The 24,264-nt window shown below is 40.5% G+C and overlaps 1 protein-coding gene across 1 annotated transcript in view; it reads left to right on the top strand.

Moving 5' to 3' along the window:
• The window catches only part of UNC79 (unc-79 homolog, NALCN channel complex subunit), a 212,821-nt gene that overhangs the window by 113,755 nt on the left and 74,802 nt on the right, over positions 1–24,264 (top strand). The window contains exons 23-32 of the mRNA XM_044389950.3: positions 10–167; positions 4,096–4,277; positions 5,958–6,159; positions 6,800–6,979; positions 8,455–8,520; positions 16,361–16,647; positions 18,669–18,851; positions 19,445–19,607; positions 22,093–22,242; positions 22,828–24,045. Coding sequence (XP_044245885.2) covers positions 10–167; positions 4,096–4,277; positions 5,958–6,159; positions 6,800–6,979; positions 8,455–8,520; positions 16,361–16,647; positions 18,669–18,851; positions 19,445–19,607; positions 22,093–22,242; positions 22,828–24,045 — 2,789 coding nt within the window. The remainder of the gene's footprint in view (positions 1–9; positions 168–4,095; positions 4,278–5,957; positions 6,160–6,799; positions 6,980–8,454; positions 8,521–16,360; positions 16,648–18,668; positions 18,852–19,444; positions 19,608–22,092; positions 22,243–22,827; positions 24,046–24,264) is intronic.

Below are 24,264 nucleotides of genomic sequence, written 5' to 3'. Positions count from 1 at the left end.
CTTCCTTAGCCTGTGGAGAGTCGTCAAATCTGAGTTCTCCCAATTATCTTCATTGGCAGTTCCTCTGCTTCTCCATGCTTTGTCACTTCCTCATGGTGCTGACATCTTCTGGACAATCATAAATGGCAATTTCAACAGCAAAGACTGGAAGATGAGGTTTGAAGCAGGTACCTCTGTATTAGCTTAAAAATTCTCTGGGGGGTGTCACAAGGTAAACCAGATGTCCAGTCATGACGTCTCTTGTTGACCCTCCTCTCTTTAAATTTTCTTTTAAAGATTTTATTTATTTACGTATTTAGAGAGAGAGAGAGGGAGAGCTCACGCACAAGTGGGGCGATGGGGGAGGGAGAGAGAGAGAATCTCAAGCAGATTCTGCACTGAGTGCAGAGCCTGATGATGTAGGGCTTGATCTCATGACCCTGAGATCATGAACTGAGCCAAAATCAAGAGTGGGGCACTCAATAGACTGAGCCACCCAGGTGCCCCTCGTCCTTTCTTTTTAAAGAGTACTGTCTTCCTTGCTAGTGTTCTTTGGTCGTTCTACTTAACTGAGCTTTCTTTATAATAGTATTTTGCAGAGTCATCCTCAGGTAGGGTGACCCTGTTCAGGTTTGCCTAGGATACTCCTAGTTTATGCCTGTTGTCCAGGTATATTTACTACTTGTGTGCTTGTTTACACTCAAATGGATCCTGGCTTGAATGATAAGTTATACAGTCTACATGATACATGGTATTATGTAGTCGATATAATATATAATACAACATGATACAATAGGTTACTTGTATCAAAGTAACTGGGAATGTTCTTTAAACACACAGATGGCTGGGACCCATCCCTAGACCTACTGAATTAGAATCTTAGGGGGTAAAGCCAGGAATGTACATTTTTAACAAGGTCTCCAGGTAATTCAGTGAAGTTTGAGAATCTCTGCTGTTAGAATCTTCCACTGAAGCATCAGGGATCAAGTCTAGGGCAGTGATGGGTATGATTTCCTGGTACTTAGAATGGCAAGTTCTCGGAGGAACACGGTAAGGAGGGAACTTGGACGTGTTCTTTTAGCCTCATGTCGGCTGCCTTCACCATCACCCCAATCTGCTAGGACTCCCATTCTCGGGAGCAGCAAGCAGGGCCCGCATGCCATTGTGTGCCTTATCAGAATGGTTCCATGTGTTTCAATGTCTCCAAAATTTGACAAAGAAATGGAAGTTCCATTAGGTGAATTAACTATTACACACTCGCTAATATCTGGCCACATCACAGAGGTCTTACTTCTTAATGCCCGGCGAACGCCTGGGGCTGTTTGATGGGATAACATCTGATGTTTTAGAGAATTAGAGTAACATTTCCTAGCCCCGGGCCACCTGGTGTTTGCAACATTTTACAGGTATTTAAATACAAATAAAGCAGATAAATATTTATGCTCTTCCGGTCCAATTTAAGAAGTAGATTATTCTGAATTGCAGCTCTGATTATGTCGCTTTTCTATTCAAAAAAGCATAGAGACTAAAGTAATAAAGTTCAGAGTCCTTACACTGACAGTCAAAGCCTCTCCCGGTCTAACTGCGAGTACTTGCAGCCTCATTTCCTGCTCTTCTTTCTGATATTCTGTCACAACTTCCCCGTTGCTTCCCGCTTCCTTCAACCTTGTCTTGGCCACTCTGCTCTCCATCTGAAATCCTCTTCTCTTCAAGGTCCATTCACATGCCACCTCTATCGATTTTTAGTTACACCTCCTTAGTGGGGTCTATAGCTCTTTAGATTACGTTTCAGTTATTGTCACACCTGTCTTATTTCTTTAGTCAACTTGACTTTTAAGCCAAGACTTGGGGATGATTCATATATTAGTGCGCGTAGGCTGCTCAGGTTGTAACAGAATACCATAGGTTGGGGGGCTTAAACAACAGACATTCATTTTCTCACAGTTCTGGATGATGGGAAGTCCAAGATCAAGGTGCCGAGAACATATGGTTCTTTAGTGAGGGCTCTCTTCCTGTCTTGTAGATGACTGCCTCCTCTCTGTGTCCCCACATGGCAGAGAAAGAATTAGAGAGCTCTGGTTCCCTTCCTCTTCTTATAAGGATACAAATCCCATCGTGGGGGCCCTATCCTCATGACTTCACTTATCTCCCAAAGGCCCCACCTCTGAATGCCATCACATTGAGGGTTAAGACGTCAGCATACGGTATTTGGTGTGCGTGTGGGGGGAGAGGAGCACAAACACTGAGTTCATAACAATTCGTTTTTCCAGTTACTTCCATACTCCTTCATGTATCTAGGACAGTTTCTTAGTTTTATATATATATATTATATATATATTATAAAATATTATATTTATATGTAATATAAAATATAATATATAATACACATATAATATATATAATAAATATATATAATATATAATATGCATAAATATATTTTTAAGTATATATTTTAAGTATATATACAAATTATTTTTAAGTATATATTTTTAAAATAAGTGAATTGGTGAATTTACTGAATAAATGTTATATGTGCTAAGCACTATGGGACCAATAAAAAGAAGTATAAGAGCAGATTCCTGCTCTCAAGAAGCTACTAATTTAATTGATGAAACCAAATATAAACACGTAGGAGGTTAAGAAACTAAAGATATAATTCAAGACCACAAAAGAAGATACGTCATACAGCTGTATGTGGGCACACAAATACCCTACGTAAATAAACAGGGTGTAAATGAACAGTAGTTTTGCAGGAGTTCATGGGACCGAAAGGCCACTCTATGTCAGAGTAGACTTTTACAGAGCAGGTAGAATTTCAGCAGCAGGTTCTTTAAGGATGGTAGAACACCAATAAGCAGAGAGGAACAGAAAGAATATTCTAGGCTACTGAAATAGCTTAAGCGATGTACTGAAATGCTTTATTTTCATGGCACTATATTACTTCACTAGCTCCTTTAACTTTTTATAAAGCCATATATTAAGAGTACCTGGAATCATTTAACACAGATTTGCAGAATAATTACAAATCCATCTCTGGCTGACTTATGGAGTTGGGGGGGGTGGGTGAAATAGGTGATGGGAATTAATGAGCACACCTACCATGATGAGCACTGAGCAATGTATGGAATTGTTGAATCACTATATTATACACCTGAATCTAATATAACACTGCATGTTAACTATACTGGAATTAAAATAAAAGCTTTATTAGGACACCTAGGTGGCTCGGTCAGTTAAACATCTGCTTTCAGCTCAGGTGATAATCCCGGAGTTGGGCTCCTGGCTCAGCAGGGAGTCTGCTTCTTCCTCTGCCCCTCCCCCTGCTTGTGGTCTTTCTCTCTCACTCACTCTCTGTCAAATAAATAAAATATTTTTTAAAAATTTAATTATGGGGTGAGTGGGTGGCTCAGTCAGTTAAGCATCTGCTTTTGGCTCAGGTCATGATCTCAGGGTCCTGGGATTGAGCCCCACATTGGGCTACGTGCTTGGTGGGGAGTCTGCTTCTCTCTCTCTCTTTCTGTACCCCTTCCCATGCTTGTGCTCTCTCTCTCAAATAAATAAATAAATAAAATCTTTAATAATTTAATTAAAAAAAGAAATCTATCAAGTAAGCATGCATCTATTGCATATAAAAAATATATGGCTTCTATAGCCCTAGGAAGTCTGTTTGTTGTCACTTCATATCATGACATAGTACGAGTGCAGTAGGGGGTCCAGAATCTAAAGCCAGGTCTGGTGGGCACCTCCTGTCTCCTGTGTGGTCTGCAGAAGGGCCTGTGGTTGGACAGAGAAGTGAGCATGGAGGCATTTTGAATAGTTTGAAGTATAGTTTGAATTAAGCAATGAGGAAGACCATAAAAAAAAAAAAAAAAAGAAAAAGAAAGGACAACCCACAGTTAAATCAAGGCTGCCCAGCAGAAAAGTACTGCACTAGGTGGAAACAGTCTCTGTTGCACCTATGAAAAGGAACATTCAAGAAGGTGGCATTAGAATTTCCTTTTGGTTTCTCAAAACAGGGTGTGGGGGCCCCAGAGTTGAGTTTTTCTTTATGGGTTCAGTTTTTGTCTAAATAAGTGTCTTTTTTTTTTTTTTTGTCCTCTGCCTTTTCCATTGCAGTGGAAAAAGTGGCTGTAATTTGTAGATTTTTGGATATTCATTCAGTGACCAAAAACCACCTGCTGAAATACTCCCTGGCACATGCCTTCTGCTGCTTTCTGACAGCTGTGGAGGACGTCAACCCAGCAGTGGCTACCAGGGCTGGTCTCCTGCTTGACACCATCAAGAGGCCAGCATTGCAGGTGACGTCCCTCAGATGTGTGTTGTCTGCTCTGTGGATGGTTCTCTGATCCACTGAACACGTACAGTACTGATGATGAGGACAGCAGAAACAGTGGGAACTTTTAAATGGGGAAAACCCTCCAGAAACACATCTTATTAACAGACCTCTTGTTTTTATTTCTTAGTACTTTCTTCTCAGTCTTTGTTCATATGGTGATATCGCTTTTGACAGAGACAGTAGTTGAATAACTTTTTTTGTGTGGCAGATTTTTGAACAGGCTGGTTTATCTTATACTATGTAGCTGGCTCCTGGGCTGGGAACTCTTGTCATTAGAGGCTAGATACTAAGAGAAATCATCTCTGTGACGAGTTATAATATAAATCAAAGCAAGACCCGAGAAGGCAAATATGCCTACCACAATGAAAGTCAAAGGAGCATGAAACATGAGACCTGGAAAGAGTCGCATATTTATTTTATTTGGCGCCTTTATTTTATAATTGAAGAACTCAAGTCTGGGAGAGATAATATGGCTCTTCAAATGACACAGAGAGAGTTAGTGGAAGAACCAAGACTAGAACCTCCAAAGTACTGATCTCCTGTTTTCCCACATTAGCACCCAGTTTATTACTATATCATTATAATTAAAACTAATAATAATGGCAAGAGCTTAAATTTGTCAAATAGGTACTGTTTTTCTAGGACAGTGTGTTAAGTGTCTCATCATCCATTGTCTCATTTAATCCCCACGATAACCTTGTGGGTTCCCATTTTACAGATAGAGAAGCCGAGGGTTGGAAGGGGTAGGTAACTTTTTCAGGGTCAGGTAGCTAGTACGTGGCAGGGCAGACTCAGGTTCTAAGTCACAATAAAGTCCATGTTCTTAACTGTATCTGTATCTATACACTGCTTCCTGTAAAAGAGACCAAGAAAAAAGTGCAGGATCTGAGAAATTCAGTGGTTATGCTGACTGTGGACCCACAGCCTCCCTTATAAAAATTCCCAATTGTCTTCTGGATACTCCTTCTCTGTTGGTCTTAGGAAGACTAGGTAGTCTTCCAACCCAGGGCCTAGAATGTAGGAGGCACTTAGTAGATGAGAGTTGAATGAATTAATAGATTGTTTGGGTGAATTACGGTTTCTAAGTTTCATTCAGTCAGGAAACAGGGAATGGTAAATAGAGTCATATACTGGAGAAATGGATGCTCAATCCAGTCCAACTTGATTTTTTAAGATTCTGTGTGCCACTCACATTCCAAGAAGACAAAATTAATTTACTTTCTTTTAGAACCACGGCGTTTAGCTTTGAAAGGGAATTAGAAAACCGTATTGTGTGTTCTCAAATGTAGCTTTGGAAGTATGCCTCTTTTAATAGAAACTACAGACATTGAAAAAAGAAACATTGGTTTGAGAGCATTTGGATGGATAGGTGGTTATTAATGACTGCATCTGAAAACAAATAACATACATTTAGTTTAGGTTTCTGAATTAAAACGCAAGAGATATTCGGCAGTTGGGAGAAGTTCCTCTTCTGCATTTTATTTCTACCAAACTTGTAATCAAAGATTGCAGTTGGATTATTCTACATTATATGTATGGATTCGGGTTTTGCCTTGTTCCACTGACTTTGCTTAGTGTGTTTGCTTTGAAGTAACTTAGATGTTTACGTCTGACTTAAACTTTCTTCCCCCCTCTGCCCCAGGGTCTGTGTCTCTGTCTTGATTTCCAGTTTGATACTGTGGTTAAAGATAGACCCACAATACTGAGCAAACTTTTACTCCTGCATTTTCTTAAGCAAGATATTCCTGCCTTGAGCTGGGAGTTCTTTGTCAACAGATTTGAGACACTTTCCTTGGAAGCTCAGCTACATTTGGATTGTAACAAAGAATTTCCTTTTCCTACAAGTAAGCAAAACAAAGAACTTGCTTTAAACAGTCATAGTTCCTGTTCTCTTATCTGCTAGATAAGCAGACCGTACTCTGCACGTGGCTTAATTTCCCATTGTGGAGGATGCTCTGGCTTCATGAACTCTGTTTATTAAATATTTATTGAGTAACTCTGTAGTAATCCATAGATCAACTAGTTTCTGGCATTCCAAAAGCAAAACTCTTCTCCTTCCTTGAGGACCTATGATAACCATTTGTGACTGTGTGTTCCTTAAATATGATTCAGTCGTCATGTTTACAGCGTTTGTGAGAAATTTTGTGAGATACATTTGCACCTTGCAAATTCATTCTTGCATGCTTATTAGTTACTACAGCTCTAAATAGATGGGAAAAGTGGGTCACTCAACTATGTATTCAGTGATAATAAAAAAATTAGACAATGTCATCTTATGGTCTAAGCAGAAAAATCATAGGCAGTAGGCATCATAGGCAGTAGTGATGGCTTCTTATATAAGACTCCCCATGAATGAGAGATGAATGATTCATGTGTCCATGAAGGATGTATTTTTATCTCGAAAATACACACAGATGGATTGTTTCAAACTAGTTGTGCTACACAGCCCGTTAAAGAAAATAACGTCTAATTCCTTCTCTAAAGCTATCACTGCTGTAAGGACCAATGTCGCCAACCTCAGTGACGCAGCGTTGTGGAAGATCAAGAGGGCTCGTTTCGCGAGGAACCGCCAGAAGAGCGTGCGTTCTCTGAGAGACAGCGTGAAGGGGCCCGTGGAATCCAAGAGGGCACTCTCCCTCCCCGAGACCTTAACCTCCAAAATTCGTTGAGTATCTTCTTCCCTCCTTCCTTTAAATCTGTTTAATGTCTTTCTGAGGCTGACTTGTCTTGTTGAATGTTCATAGAGACTAGCATATTTAGCAAACTGAGCTCCTTCAATAGGTTTGGGCTTCAGATTCCCTAGAGGGTCAGCCCAAGAATGTCAGGGCTCTGGGGGGGCTTTTTCCAGTTTGCGGGTGAAGCAAAGCCCTGGTCCAGTTGTAGATTGTTTTGCCAGGCGGAAGGCAGCAAATCCACTGATGCCTGGCCAGAAGCGTGCAGACGGCATCTGCTCCTGGGTTCTCGGATAGGACGGTGTGCACCACCAGCCTCGTAACCTAAGAGCTTCCTGAAAAAGACAGGTCAGACCCAGGGCAGCTGAGCTGGTAGAGTGGAAATTTGGAGGGCGTTTGCTTTTCATGTATGATAGAGACAGCCAAACAAGCTCCCAGACGAACCAAAAATAATGGTTGCTTTTGAAAAGGAAAAACCAGGCTAAGGAGAAGTTAAATTTCTGTGCTTCACTGGATAATTTATAAATAAAAATAAACTTCATCTCCAACTTAAAAAAAGACCATATATGTTTGTTTCATAAAGGTCTTTCTTTATATTGCGCTTGGAAGGAGAACACAATTTTCCCTAAATTATCAGATGACTAAATGAACTCTAATGATTCGCAATGGCTCATGAATGACAAATAATTAAAAATTCATAACTAAATCACCATATTAGCGAATGAGTATATTTAAATATGGTACTAACTTGTAAAATTTATCAAATGATTTAATTTTTAAATAACTGTGGTGAAATTCCTAACATAACACCCTACAATATATTTCTTGTCCTGTCGGAAGTGGAAAGGTTTGCTTTTTTCATTGACATTTATTAGAAGACAGCCTTATATAACATAATCATTTTTAATCACAAATATGATTTGATTTTTTTATCACATTTTTCTCTATTTTATGACAAGCTCTGAAAATGTGGTATTGTGAACTTTGGAATAAGTCAATGAAAGCCCTTCAAGCAATCAGTAACTCAGTTTTTCAGGGAGCAAAGATTATAGCAGGTGGCCATTTAAGAATAACCTGTAGGAGTGCTAGGCCCCAGGGAGACCAAATCAGATCCTAGAAAACAATATCTAGGTTAAATAAATTACAATTTCTGTGAATGTCCCAGCTCTTTAATAACCTAACCAGCCACTTCGGGATATCAAGTTTACTTATTGTTCTTTCTCGTTAATTGATTCACATGACAATTTTGAAGATTAAGAATTGAAGTAATACCAAAGGATGTTCTTAAGATTCACGTAAAACCACAGAGCTTTTGTGACGCAAACATCTTTCCCGCGATGTTAATTACAAGTAGGAAAACTAAACTTAAACCTGCCCCTACTATCCAGTGAGTTAGCACTGAGTGTATTTTCTAGGCTCAAGTTGTTTTTAATGCTTATTTAAATAGAGTTGTTGTTGATTTTTAAGCTATGAGGTTGACCAGGCATGAGCAGTCTGCTCCAGCTCTCGGTGGGACACCCGAACAGACACCAGGTGGGTACTTCTGACGTGGAAGGGCTGTGTGCAAGTGTCTATCCCAGGTGGACAAGGTAAAGAATGCAGTGTCTCTAACTGGACCAGAATGCTATGTTTAGGATTTGCAAACTTGAAGGGTCTTACCCCAGACGCTCAAGCGTTTGAGCCCCTGACCTAGCAATTCTTTCTATCTTACTATTGTCAGATGACTTTTGATCCCATTAACTTTTGGTCCAGTGAGAGGTATCATGTTACCTGAATATGCACTTTTCCCCAGAGAGCTAATATGACTAGAACTATACATGGTACTTATATTTGTATGTGTATTTACACATAGAAATATTATGTTCGTATAGATCCGCTATAGGAAAAACATACATTTTCATTGACATTTTCAAAGGTTATACATTTGAGCCACCGTCATTCACTCATGCCCGTAGCCATTCCTGATTCTTTGCAATTCCTGCATACATTTCTGTCTCTCAGAGAAAGGAAGATTTCAATTGTTTGGAGGACCTTAGGATCATATTCGACTCAGTACAGTGTAGCCACCATTCGATGTCCCCTGAGGGACTGTAGTTTATCACGAAGGATCCTAAGGGTTGAAAGGACTTTGGCAAGGCGATCACAGAATGAATGTTATCTACGCAAATGGTGCCACGTTGCATTGGGAAGATTGTCAAGAGTCTGAATAGCTGCTTATTTGTCAAAAGCAAACTTGGTACCTGCCGCCTGTGTATCATGCTCTAGAACATTTGCTTTTTCATCTAAGAATGATTTTAAGATAGACTTTTCTGAATGGCCTCAGAAGGAGAATTTCAAGGAGGCTTTCAAGACCATGTATATTAAGTATTACAAACATAGTTGGGGTGGGAGTAGGGGGAAGAGAGAGCCCCAAGGATTATGAATGCCGATGGCGGGTGTTGGCCAGAGCGTATTTTCTCTTTTAAAACTGTCGAGAAAGAAGGATTAGCAAAACCCTTGGCTGAGTCACCCTGCCTTGTTTTCTGCATCACTTGGGCCTCAACTGTAGTGGGATTAAAAAAAGAGTAAAAATAAAAACTTCTGATCCTGAGCTCCATTACAATGTGAAATCCATGCAGGTCCCCTTCAGTGAGATCTTCTTCTTGAGATGAATCTAAAGCAATTTCATAAATTATTTTTATTTTACCCCATCTTTTCTTTTTGTCTTAAGGCTTAGTTGAATTGATTATTCAATTAAAGTCTTTAATTATTCTTATTACCCATTTTCACAATCCAAAAGAGTCCTCTCACATCTCTTTGGGAAAATGGATACATATGTTTCCTGAAGTTTAAAAACAAAAAAAAGGCTTTAGGCTTCTACTTGTCCCACCAAAAGTGACCAGCTGGAAATGGGGCAGATAACAGTATCGTTGATATTAAATATAACGCTAAAGTTTCTGGAAAGATAATTTACACTCTAATAAAAACTTGATTAGATTTGGAAACAGCTGGCCCTTTCAAACTAGTTTTTCATTTTTGCATTATTATTTACTAGACAGTAAATTTTTTAACTTGGGAACAAAGACATGCTGGGATAATCCTAAGATTATATAGGGTGGTTTAAGATAGTAATTACATGGAAGCTGAAGGGCTTGCTACTTACTGAACATACTTTTGTTTGGTGCAAGCCTTGAGCTTCTCAGTGCAAGACCTCTTATTGATTGGGCCTGAAATAAAGCCTATGCCCTGTAATTAGGCAGCAGGAGTTCATTTTAATTGCTGTTTAGGTTGAGCTTTTTTGGCATTGGGTTCACAACGGCTGGCTTTCTGATCTTAGCTTTTACATATTACCTACAGCAAATTTTGCATTAGAAATACACTTGTATAGAAGGTATATTCCAACAAGGGTAGGGAAGAGCTATATTCCTTTATGACTTTCATGAGTCAGATCAAAAACTTTGCTCATATGAATGAAATTCATAGGAAATTATGGCTGGACTATTAGAGATATGTTAACATTCTCATTTCACAGAAGAGGAAACTGAAGTTCCCAGAAAGGAACATGTTTCACAAGCTTGTTGGTGACAGATCTGGGTCTCAAGCCCTGATCTCTCGTGCAAGGCATGTGTGGTAAATGCCAATAAGAACTCAGCACCTGTATTTAATCCTAACCGATGAAATACACAGTTTCACCTGCTAATATGAAATTAGTATGATTATAATTATTTATAAGGAATATTTTCACCGATTCTGTGAAAACTAAGACTTATCTTTGGTGATTCAGAATACCTGTTGAATATTAATTGAGTATAATATAGCAATTTTGATAGGTTTTCATAACACAACACCGAAAATCTGATATCCAACCCACGTGGTCATGGGGAACTTAATTATATCTTGTTCCTCATCCCCTGGAATGAATAATTAGACAATGGTAGGTATATAATAATAAGAATAACAATACTTCATGTATGTGTAGTACCTCTTTATCTATTAAGAGTGTTTTTAATACAAATAATCTAATTTTGATTTCACAACGGCTCTGGATATATGCAAAGTATTATTATGATTTTCTTGCTTTACATATGGACAGGAAAACTGAGGTCCTGAGGGATTAATTAATTCTGCCTAGATAATTTGTTCAAGTTCACTTATAACTAACTAGTTGGGGACTAATGCTTGAGTCCAGGAGACTTCATTTGCTTTCTTTCCACTATAACTACCTCCTGATGCATTGATATTAGGGCGTTCCTGCCCTGTGGCGCATGAAGACCAGTCTGGTTAGAGAGCTAACCTGGGCGTTCATGTTTGCTACAGCGTACCTTAAGGTCGTGAGCATCCACGCCAAGAGACCTTTCCATTTAGGATCCACAGATTGGTCTAGAAGGGTCCAAATCCCTAAAGCAACATGGATACCCTCAATTCTACTCCAGCATGCAGAGAAACATTGGGATGTCTTGGTCTGAATTTGTGTCAACAAGAGAAGGTGTCCAATGCTAGGTAGCACTGGTAAAACTTGTATGGCCCCCCCCGCCCCACCACCCCGCGCCCTGTCCCCCATTACTGTCCCAGCCTGAAACTCCAAATTACTTCTCTTTGGGCTCTCTCTTTCTTTCTAGAGGTGGTTAACAACCCACATCCTTCACTAACTTGCAAAATGCCTGTTGATCATTAAGACCCCATAACTCAAAGAGAACAGTTATTTTAATAGGAATGCCCTTGTTTGAAATAATAGTTTTCGGAAATGGCAGTTTGTGTTGAACAAACATTTACTGGGCACCTTCAGTACTAGGAAATAAGAAGAATGCAAAGATACATCAGAAATTTTTATACTCTCCCCTTGCTTGTATATAGTCAAGGAAGGGAGATAAAGCGTGAACATACGTGAACTCTCATCTGGTGAATGTGCCAGTGCTATGGGATAGTTCCCATCAGGTGCAGCGGGAGGAGAGTTGGGGGCAGCAGGGATGGTCTTGTGGAGAGGTGGCTTTCCAGCCAGACCTTGACTGGTAGAGAGGATGTAAAGGCATGGATGGGGGATAGGAAGAGGCAGGGATGGGGAGCGTAGGACAGTACGGAGTTAGTCACTGGCCCCAGCTTTGCAGCCCTTCTGCTGTGTATACACACAACACAGCTGCTGTGAAGTTGGGTTAATGGGGTAGGGGGATCAGTGAGGTGGTGTAATTAGAACTAGCAACATAAGGCAAACTCATTTATAGTGCTTGATCATTGGCTTCTCTGGAACAAATGCAGAGGAAGCTCATGGAAAGGGTGCTTCCTTCCTCCACCTGATTGTCACTTGTTGGTTTGACAGAGGGCTCAGGGTCAGCTTATGCAGAGGAATATTCCCTATATCCTCGTTGTTTGGGGCCCTCATTAGTTTTTCTCCTATATAGAAGAAATATTTACCTGAGATATTTATTTGAATTCAGTGTACTTAGATGCTTATGAATAATAAGCATCTAGTATATGTCAGACACCTCCTCATATTCTGTGAGGGATATAAAAATGGGTAAGACATAGCACTTACCTTCACGGAGCCTCGTTCTCCTAGGGGAAATCGGCAAATGAGTAAATAAATTCTGTCTTGCAGTTTGCCCCATTTTAGGAAATGGTGAAGGAAATTTTCCTCCATTCTTCCCTCCCATCCTCCCTCTCTTCTTGCCTTGGGATTTGCAGAAGTTAGAGATCACACCCAGTTGCTGAGAGGACGCTGGGCATAGGTAGGAAGAATGGCTTCTGAGAACCAGATTCACAAGATGAGATTGGCTGGAGTTGGGGGTGCTGGGAAGATATAACACCCTGAGCAAGACACAAAGGTGGGAAGGTGTTGGCTACGTTCTGAGACCTAGGAGTAGCCCACCTTGTAAGAATGTTGAGCATTTGGGGTAGAATAATAAGAGATAAGTCTGGAAAAGCAGATCCTGATCCTGCCTGGTTTCCGATCATTAAATAAATAAAATCGTATGACACTTTGGAGTTTCAATCAGTTGTACCACTCTGTGGACAGACTGTGATGGACCCAGTCTATGATAAAGTTAGGGTAGGAATCACTCTGTCCCGTGATTCTAAAGATGCTTACAGTTTTCTTTAGAGAAATGAGAATATCAAAAATTTTAACAAGTTAAATCTCTATGATTAAAGCATAGAGGAATTTCATAGACTAGAGTTCAAAACTAGGATTCAAAAGTGTTTTAATCGTTACATCTTAGAGAAAATGTCATAGGCATTCAGTTTTAAAACAGAAATTTCATACCCTTTGTAGATAACTAAAACAGTAATATTGTCTTTATTAATAGAGAAAATTCTGGCTTTTCTAAGCTAATTTTTCTTAGAGATTTGATTAAGGAAACTTTTCTTTATGAAGAATATACCAGTGACAAACGTATGCTATTTTAAAGAAAGACAATAGACAAGGCACAGACTTGCAAAGCCCACAACTAGAGAAGTAAATTTTTGGAACGAAGATTTTTTTTACTTTATGCAAAAGGTTTCATCAACTAGTTCCTTTTTTTTTTTAGTACATTTAATGGTTTGTTAAAGATCACTCATTATTGCCTGTTCAGGGAAAACAAAGAAAGGAGCAGCAAACTTAAAGCTAAAACACTGAAGATCAGTGAAGATGTATTTCAAAGGAAAATAGGGCATTGGTGAAATGTACTCAATCATTAGGAAACTATGATTTGATGGGAAAAGTTAGGTTACACACTATCTTATTTTATTGTTTTTTTTTTTGGGGGGGTGCGGCAGACAGAGGGAGAAAGAGAGAGAATCTCAAATAGGTTCCATGCTCAGTGCAGAGCCTGACGCAGGACTCAATCTCAGGACGCTGAGGTTATGACCTGAGCTGAAATCAAGAGTCGGACGCTTAGCTGACTGAACCACCCAGACGCCCCAGGGTATACACTTTTTAAATGAACATCTACCTACAATGGGAAGAGGAATTTTGAAATATTTAAAGATGAAGTCTGACCTGAACTAGGATAGAATGAAATGAGCCAGAGTCTTAGTTGGGCCTTGTTTGGAGCTCCCTTTCTTCTGTATTGAGGCCCCTGGATTCTCGGGGATATAAAATAAGGGGCAGCTCCTTCCCAAATGCTCCCTAGTTCCATTGTTAACATGGGGACTTTGGAGTCTAGCCATCTGAACTTGATGGTGGCTGAGCAGGACAGTGCTACAAGGTATTGTAAACCTTGCCCCCCAGAGCTGAAACAAATTGAGGAAGAAAGTTATATTGTAACAGCTATCCCTTGCTGCTGCAGTCACATTGAATCCTGCGGGGAGCCTGCATTCTCACACCCTGCATTCTCACAGTCCTCACATTCTTGGCTCAGGCTTGCCCAAAGCAATAACTCCTTCTAGTTGTAAAGTAATACTCTGGAGAAGAAAGAAATCAAGATTAAATATTTCTCAGTGCTGGAAAGATAGTTCTCTAAACTATTTTATTTTATGAGATTTACATAGGTATTGCTTTTGGCCTAATCTTCTATTCCAAACGTTTAATTTGATTATAATATACAGCAATGCTTCACATTTCTGGCCTCTTGGTGAAATACGGTGTTCCACATAAATTGACTTTTCTCCTGGTGGCTGATGCATGCCCCATAAGTAACAATATTAACAATTTATTGATCACTGTCATTGATGCATGTGAAACACTGTAATAAACAAGTCCTTGGGTTTTATTTGAATGATTTTGGGTGAAAGCTTCTCCAGAGTACAATGCACACATTTACTCTTCATACACAGACTGCAGGAGATAGAAAATGTTCATGTCCTAGGGTCGTATTGACATTTATCTTATGGTTTCCCCTAAATGAGAGGCTCTTAGACTTAGTTGACTCTGTTGCCCTTCACCCACGGTCAATGATCCCTTCTCAGTATATCACTTTTGAACAGACGGACATTATTCTGAGCATCTGGGGCGAAATAGAGAACCAAGCTTGTTACCTCAAGCTTGCCAAATTAGTTGAGCTAATGAATATAAATTACTACCTATCTCCTTCGCGTATCCTTCATGCCATAGTTATATGATATTATATGATACATGATATAATATGATCACAGTTTGGTTTCTAATGGTTGGTAAGCAAAGCCTGTCATTGTGTAGCAGAAATTTTCCTTGCAGGGTGGGAGATGAGAACGCTGGGTGCATCATCTAAGCCACCAGGCAAAAACCTTGCTTTCCATTTAGAAATTCTGATGTTGCTTGTCCAAGAAGGGACAAGGATGCAGAGGGTATTTTGAATAAGCCCCCAAACATAAAATAGAAGAGCAAATCTCACCCTTTCTTCACCAAGAGTCCTGAACTAAACCAGATCAGAAGAGGCAGAAGAACAAACAGAGGCAGGGTGTAATTTCTGACTTTGACAAATAACAGAGAGAAGGTCAAAGTCAGGGAGTTGCTATGATACAATTATTTGTTAGGTTATGAGTAAGTCAAGGACTAAGGTATTTTTTTTCTTTCCATGTAAACTTTCAGCTCACTGTCGTGGTATTTTTCTGTTTTTAAAAGCTCATGCTTCTTTCTTTCTGTCTGTCCCCTCCCTTCTATGTTTCTCATTACATACAGCCGAACTTATAATTTGCTATTTATAATTTTGACTGTATCCTTCATAGAGTACCCACTCCTAATATCTCAGGATTTGGAAAAGAAAACTTTACATTTTTTTTCCACCAGCTGATTTATGAACATAACTGAATTGAGATAATAATTTTTTTTTAAGATTTTATTTATTTATTTGACAGAGAGAGAGAGAAAACGTGTGAGCACGAGCAGGGGGAGCAGCAGGCAGAGGGAGAGGGAAAAGCAGACTCCCTGCTGAGCAGGGAGCCTGATGTGGGGCTCTATCCCAGGACCCTGGGATCATGACCTGAGCTGAAGGCAGATGCTTAACCGACTGAGCTACCCAGGCGCCCCCAAATTGAGATAATAATTTAAGCAAAAGAACTCAGTGGATGCTTTTGTGCTCAGTGGATGTTAGAATATTATTTTTGTGGTTATTTTTAAGTGTTTATTTTACAAATCTGGAAGAGAAACTTCTCTTTATCATTGAGGATAAAACTTTGCCGAGATATTTAAAAAATCTCTAAATACAAAGTTTATTTAGGTATTTTTCTTGCCGTTCAAAGAGAACCTTGCTTTATAGTGCCTTATTTTTATTTCTATTCCTTATTACTCTCAAATTACTTGGTTGTTGATGAGCACAATAACTTTCACCCCTGGACTAATGCTTTGCTGAGTAGGCCATACTTTGCCTTTATGTTGGTCCAGAACAGACCCTTTAAATATTTAGTGGAAGCAAAAGGCATGGTGCTTTATCGATGAGTGAGATTTCCTTGTGAGCGTCCTTGTGAGGGAGCCACCCAGTGATGACCTTTCTTGTACTGACAGGACAACAATCTCCTGAGAATGACAACACCATCAAGGACCTGCTCCCAGAAGATGCTGGGATCGACCACCAGACTGTTCACCAGCTGATTACAGTGCTCATGAAGTTCATGGCCAAGGATGAGAGCAGCGCTGAGTCAGACATCAGCAGCGCCAAGGCCTTCAACACGGTCAAGCGGCACCTGTACGTCTTACTCGGTTATGACCAACAGGAGGGTTGCTTCATGATTGCACCTCAAAAAATGCGCCTGTCAACTTGCTTTAATGCATTTATTGCAGGAATTGCCCAAGTAAGTGTAAGCTTCCAGGAGTCATACCATTAAGGTTTTAGTAGAAGCAAGTCATTAAGTTCCATTTAGCCAACATGGGTTCTGTGTAGAGGTTTGTGCAAGTGACTTTATTAGGCAGGGGTATGCGGAAGGGAGTATAAGATGAGTGAGACTAATAGGGAGTATAGGATTTTTGGCGTGGGGGGGCAGGAGTAGAATATACCTAACATGAAGTTTACCATTTTAACCATTTTTAAGTATGTAATTCAGTGGCATTAAGTATATTCGCATTATTATGTAACCGGAACCATTCTCCATCTCTAGAGCTTTTTCATTATCCTAAACTGAAACTCTACCCATTAAAAAAATAAGGGAGTGTAGAATTTTTGTTTATGGGCTTTTTAAAAAAAATCTTTTATCCTTTTTGGCTTCGAGTGGAGAGTTGAGTTAATTGTACAACTTTCTTCATGTCACATTGTCATCACTGGCTTTCTCCCTGTTTGTCTGCTACTCCCAACTGCTGTAGTTTATACCGCGGTGCCCATTGACCAGGCTCTAACTGTCCATTGTGCCAGTAGATGGACACTCATTTTGCTTGCTCCCAGCTACTTAACCACTCCAGACAGCTCAGCAGTGAACATCATGCATATGCACCTTATCCACCACTGTGAGAATTCCTTTGAGATACGTACGCAAGAGCAGAATTAGTGGATTATTGGGTTTTTGTATGCCTAACTTGACCAGTGTAGAACTTGGAGCTAGAGAGAAATTGATATGAATTTCAGCTCTGCCACTGTTGTTATCTGTTGTGGCCTTAAACATCGTCTGCTTCTTTGCTCATTGGTAACAGACTTCTGTTTTGAACAATTAGAGCCAACATATTGCTGAGCACTTAATCAGCACCTGTCTCGTGGTAGGAGCTCGATGATGGTCACTGTTATCAATTTGCTCAAATAGATTGTAATGTGATGAACACAGATAAGCGAAGTAGGAGCAATGTGTGCATGGAAGTCTTTTGCTGATGCTGGTAACTAGATGGGTCCCCACTAACACTCAGTTGTTTGTGGTGAAGAGAGGGTGTGCCATTCCAGATACCGAATTTCCCTCCCCTCCTCCTTTCATTCCTCACTTTTCTCATCCTGTATTTACATCATGCCTATTTATTTAATAAAGCAAAAAATTAAATACAAATCTCCATGAAACCCATGACAAAACTCATGTTTCAGTGTTCGTATGTTATTGCTGGCTCCATTATCACATTCGTATATACTTATATGCGGGTATATGCATGTGCACACATTTTCTACAGTAATGGGATCATATTATACATATTGATAAATACATGTAACATCTTTTAAAATTGATTATGAAGTTGATATCGTGTAAATAAATTTGTACCATATCCCATTTCATGGCTACATAGTATCCTGTTGTCATACAAATAATCTCATTTAACTCATCTCCTGTTGTTGAACATGGAGGTTATTTTCAATTTGGGGTGACTATAAGGCTGGATATCTTTACGTATACATCTTGGAACACTTGTCTGATTTTTTTTCCTTAGGATATATTTAATTACTATACAGTAGGCTATGTACTTTTCCTTACTTCTGAATAGATATTGCTAAATTCCTCTCCTGAAACGCTGTGTTGAGTAATACTCTTGCCAGTAGTGTCTGAGAATGCCCATTTCCCCCAGTGAGTACCAGTAGTAGGTGTTTTCATTGATTCTAGTTTAATTCCAGTTAACAGTTTAATAGAACATTTGAATGGATACAGTTTTATTCTCCATAGATAATTTAGCAGGTACATCAAATAATTAGATAATTAAGTGGGTAAAATGATTTTAATGTACAGGTGTGTTTTTATTTCTTGTAAGGTTTAACTTTTCCCCCTTTAGGGTCACTGGCCATTACTGTTAACATTTTGTGAGATGCCTTTTAGATATTTTGCCTCTAGTTTTGATGGGTCACATTTTTCCTTTGGGCTTATGGGTATTCTCTGTACTCTTCCTTCAGTTATTAATATTTTTCCTATTTCAGGTTATGGACTATAACATTAACTTGGGAAAACACCTTCTCCCCTTGGTGGTTCAGGTGCTCAAATACTGCTCTTGTCCTCAACTACGGCATTATTTCCAACAGCCACCTCGTTGCTCCCTCTGGTCCCTAAAACCTCACATCCGGCAGATGTGGTTAAAGGCCTTGCTTGTCATCCTTTACAAGGTGAGTTGTGATGGTCACTCCTTTTCAGGCTAGAACGATTCCCTAGAGAGGAGAACACTTACGGGATCTCAGCTGAGAATTTCGTAGGATAGTCATTTCACCTTCAGGGGACGAATCATGATTTGTACAATTAGGGTTGAGAAGTAAAGAGCCATTGGAATATCCACACCAAGGCCAGCGTATGTGCTACAAATGTTTAAAGCAAACAGACGATGAGTTGTAGGAGGTTGAGATCAACAATCCGTGTTTATGCTCAGCATCTCGTATTTTATCTGTGTATGAATTATTATGTCAGAAAGCAAGGAAAATACTTAAAATTGTATTCATACGCCAGAGGTTTATGCCAGGTAATTTTCTTGAAAGGAATCGTAACCGTGAACTGGCATGCCTTGCCGTCCGTGGCTTGGTGCGAACGGAAGGGAATACGGTCCCTTGTCCAAATAAGGCCATGATAAAAATTTCTGGTTTTGCGTCTGTGTATATTTCTCTCTATCCCCAAGAACTACTGAGAAAAGTATCTAGTAAGATCACGTGGAAGAACTTACCCTTCAAAATAACCGCTTATATTTTTCTCCCTCCATTTTATTGAGCAGTATCCATATCGAGACTGTGATATCAGCAAGGTCCTGCTGCATCTGATTCACATAACAGTCAATACACTCAATGCACAGTATCATAGCTGCAAGCCCCATGCCACGGCAGGACCTTTGTACAGTGACAACAGTAACATAAGCAGATACAGCGAAAAAGAAAAAGGTACTTTACATATCTCAATTCTATCCCGATCTTAGCTTGAATATGTGATACATTTCTGGACAATGTTTTCCTTAGGAGATGGCGGAGTGCCCCCAGATATAATTCTGGAATCAAAAAATTACCTACTGCTTCATTAATGTTCCAACTTTCCCATGAATGTCGCTGCTTTAATTTTTTAAATGAGCATTCAAGAGAAATAGTTGATATGCTTCTGAAGCCCATTTCATAAGAAGTGTTTTGTAAAAAAAAAAAATTGTCTGCTGTTTGGTTAGGAGCCTTTGTAAGCCTTTCCCTATGTGTTGGAAGCATCTTGCATTGGGCCGTGAAGTAACTCTTGGTCCGCACTCGGTGGAGCCATGATCTTGTCTTTAGTTTGCTCCTGAACTTTGTGCTCACAGATTTGAATGGGGTCTAAATTTCCTGAAGTGCTTCTTTCTAGCTTCCTTGTTCGATAAGAAACTGATTTAAGGCAACCGAGGTGACATTTTTTTCTGCATAGGTTTAAATCATTTCCAGTATCAACCCTTTTTATATTGATAGCTTTTCTGCAAAGGAGGCAGGCGAATGAAACTTTAGATAGAGGAAAATCTCAGCCTGGATGTTTTCAGGTGAGAGCTGAAGAACCAAGGTGTATGTTTTTAGTGTAAGTCACAAGTCTAGACTTGTAAAAGGGGACATCATATACTCCAATCCTGGGAGAAAGCCAAGAGCCCCATGACCCTTTGTGGTGTTAGTAGATTCTGACTTGGTAGGACTGCTCTGGGAATATCTCACCAACATGGATTGGAGCTACTGTTCATTTAGTTCAAAAAGGTCTAAGAACCTAGATTGGCCATAGATGGAACTGTAAGTCCTGGTACCACTGAGATCCTTCCTGAAGAGAGTATCTTGTCTCCCAGCTTAGGTCCCAGTTTCTGGAAAGTGGGATGGATTCCGTTAACTATAGATGTCCTTGATCCGGGCTCAGTGTTTGGGCCAATCTCCGATGAGCCTTTCCGAATGGGAGGGGCCATCTTGAAGTCCTTCCATCTCTCATTCAGGGCATTTTGAGAATTATTTCAAAATCATGTAATGGAAGTCACATAACTATTTCCTTGAAAAACTGTATTTTTCAAAAGGGATTATTTTTTTTAAAGGACTTAAAGAACTAAAGCAGATCATTGTGTTGTGTCTCCCTGGGAACATGGGACCTGGATAGGCTTTGTCATCTTTGCAGAAGTTCACCGGGGTTTTCTATCATTTTGGTCATTAACACTCACTTTATCTATCACCTGCTGCCTCAAATATCACTTAGTCTTAGAGTCTTGTGTTGTAGGACAGGGTCAGTCCTCAAAATTTGGCTCTCTCCTTGTGCTCTCCAAATACTCGAGAAATCTTAAATAGTTGTCATCGCACCCGAGTCTCATTTTGTCATATAAGTAGATATAAAATAGGCCAAATACTATGATTTCAGTGATATTCCCCTTTATAATAGGTTAATTCCATTTACTGTGGTATGAAGTGCATTTTCGTAGCCTTTTTTTTTTTTTTTTTTTTTTTGCTGCTTTGTGCAGGGTTTTGGCCTTTCCAAAGGATGAAAGAAAAACATTTATTAGGTGACCTCTGTGGGTTGCAACATAGCAACCCTTTTCCTCATGAATGTGTTTTTTGGGTTTATCTTTGGTCTAAAAGTGGCCCAAATAGGGATAAAAGGGTACGCAGAAATAATCTTGCTAGGCAGGCTAAGTGACAGGTTTGCTTCCAGGGCCTTGGGATCCTCAGTCAGAGAGTCTTTGTAGGATGCATAATAGTGACACGTGGCGAACTCCACAGAGGAGGGTCTTAACTTTAAGAAGGGAGAATGTTATTTTCTGTTTTCCTTTTCCTTCGTTTACTCTTTCAGTCCATAATCATTTGTGGAGCTTTTGAAATGACCAGCGGCTTCTCTAAGCTTTTTCTGTGTGTTGTGTGTTTCATTACCAAATGTAGAGTACAGTATTTTGCATTCACAAAGTATAAGGTGCATGTACTGTTAGGCTGTGTCTATGCCAGTTCTCACATCCCAGGAAGGCGGTATGTGTATTTTTGGAAAGGGCGAGAGCTACTCATTTTGTTTCATTTTCTCTTGCCAAAGTAGCCTGAAATTCACCCAAAGCAGGCGTGTTCAAGGAGTGTCACAGATCCCCGAAATGTGTGTGTGATCCGATTTTAAGAGCATTGGAAAAATTTTCCCACGAAGGCCCTCTTGGAATATGGAGATGCCTGTCTTGAAAATGCTGCCCGTGGTCACACAGAAAACAAGAGGCAGCCTTGTAACAGGTTGCTCTGTCAACATTTGGATAATCCGACATCTGGACGAACTACCAAAGCCATGGCCAGAACTTGAGCTGGTGTAGAAACCAGCCCAGCCTGTGTTCCCTCGTGCTTTCATTGAAATGCTTGTGTAGACACAGCCTAAGAGAGAGTAACCTCCCAAGTGTAATTTTGACTTTCTCTCCCCAATTAGAAGAAGATAGTGTTTTTGATGAATCTGATATTCATGATACACCTACTGGACCCTGCAATAAAGAGTCTCAAACTTTTTTTGCAAGATTGAAAAGGATAGGCGGCAGCAAAATGGTGAAATATCAGCCGGTTGAGATGAATGTTCAGAGAAGTATGAATTTTTTCCTCTTAGTAATTTTATGCAGAAATGTTGTACTCTACCGTTTGTTTGGGGTGAAATCTTAATTTTATTATGTTACTACACATTTTAAGACCGTTGATTTTATATATATGTATGCACAAACAGTATATATATATCCACACTTATATATATACGTGCCTTGACAGATACATCATTGATGTCATGATCGTCTGAGAGGGCCATCGCTTGGTTTGATTTGTTGCAAAATGTTTGCTTCTCTTCCACACGATTTGAATACAGTTTCCTAGATCTGCCTCAGCCCAAAAGCGGTCCCCTCTCCTGTGCACAAAAATGAATAGAGCTGAGGAATTATCCCGAAGCCTGATTTTGGAAATAAGATCTTAACCTGCCATTTCGGGTTCTCTCCTTCCAGAGTTTTCTGGGTTTTGAAATTAGAAGGAACTTTCCAAAAACTTGGCCAGAGAGTCAGTTTTCCCTCCTGTTGGAGCTGGGATTGTGATTATGATTTATGCCAGTGGTATGCCCAAGTATGAGGGGGAAAAAAGTGGTGGCATCTCCAAGTAAAACAGTACTAGCTCTTTCTGTTTTAATCAGGTGAAATAGAACTGGCCGAATATAGAGAAACGGGTGCATTACAAGACAGCATTCTACACTGTGTGAGAGAAGAAAGCATTCAGAAAAAAAAGCTGCGCTCTTTAAAACAAAAATCTCTTGATATAGGGAATGCAGACTCCCTCTTGTTTACATTAGACGAGCACCGGAGGAAGTCCTGCATAGACCGGTGTGACCTAGATAAGCCTCCCGCCCATGCTGCTTATGTCATGCAGAGACATGACCACGGACGTCCCAGACAGAATTCCGCTACAAGGCCTGACGACCCCGAAGGCCCCGAGAACCCAGCAGCGGAAAGTTTCCAAGAAACCCGCAGGCCTGTGATACCAGAAGTCAGGTTAAATTGCATGGAGACGTTTGAGGTCAAAGTGGATTCTCCTCTCAAGCCTGCTCCTAAAGAGGATTTAGACCTGATAGATTTGTCCTCTGACTCTACATCCGGGCCCGAAAAGCGCTCGGTACTCTCCACGTCCGACAGCGACTCTCTTGTGTTCGAGCCCCTACCCCCTCTCCGCATAGTAGAGAGTGATGAGGAAGAGGAGACCATGGACCAGGGAAATGATGGTGCCTCTAGTAAAAACCCTGCTCCCTCCCCTTGCCTCCCCAGTCCCCCCTCCATCCTCAGCCTCAGCACAACTCCCCTTGTGCAAGTAAGTGTGGAGGATTGTTCCAAAGACTTCTCTTCCAAGGACTCAGGAAACAACCACTCAGCAGGTGCCACAGACTCTGCCCGCGTCGCTCTGGGAGACCCCGCAGACTCTGAAGACCGTTCGAAGCCGGAGGAGTCACAGGACTTTGCCTGTGGTAGCCCACTCACGCTTAAACAAAAGCGAGACCTCCTCCAGAAGTCCTATGCCCTCCCTGAGGTGTCACTGGACGACAACCCCGAGCCCAGCATCGAGGAGGAGAAGCCCGGTGGGCTGGTGCCAAGTTCAGGGGCCAAAACTGTCCTCCTCAAAGTCCCCGAGGATGCTGAGAACCCAACAGAAAGTGAGAAGCCCGACACTAGCGCCGAGTCGGACACAGAACAGAATCCCGAGAGGAAGGCAGAAGAGGAAGGAGCCGAGGAATCCGAATTCAAGATCCAGATTGTTCCCAGGCAGAGGAAACAGCGCAAGATCGCTGTCAGTGCCATCCAGAGAGAGTACCTGGATATCTCCTTCAACATTCTGGACAAGCTGGGAGAACAGAAAGACCCAGGTAAGCTCGTCTCTCTTCTTCCTCCCAGCCTGACATGCAGGTTTGTGCATCTTTTTCGTTTGGGTCTCGGCACTGAGTATGCATCAAACTCTCAATCTTATAATGTCGGAGAGTGACATTATAATTGCTTCAGAGTCACGCCGAATCCTTCCCGCTTACCACAGCGTGTTGGATGCAGACGTGGTTCTACTGGCTCCATAAACGTTTCCGTATTTGTTG

This window comes from Ursus arctos, unplaced genomic scaffold, assembly GCF_023065955.2.
Source record: "Ursus arctos isolate Adak ecotype North America unplaced genomic scaffold, UrsArc2.0 scaffold_25, whole genome shotgun sequence".
In the NCBI taxonomy this organism is placed as follows: Eukaryota; Metazoa; Chordata; class Mammalia; order Carnivora; family Ursidae; genus Ursus; species Ursus arctos.
The sequence above is the reverse complement of the archived record's forward strand: the minus strand, read 5'-3'. Positions and strand labels throughout refer to the sequence as shown.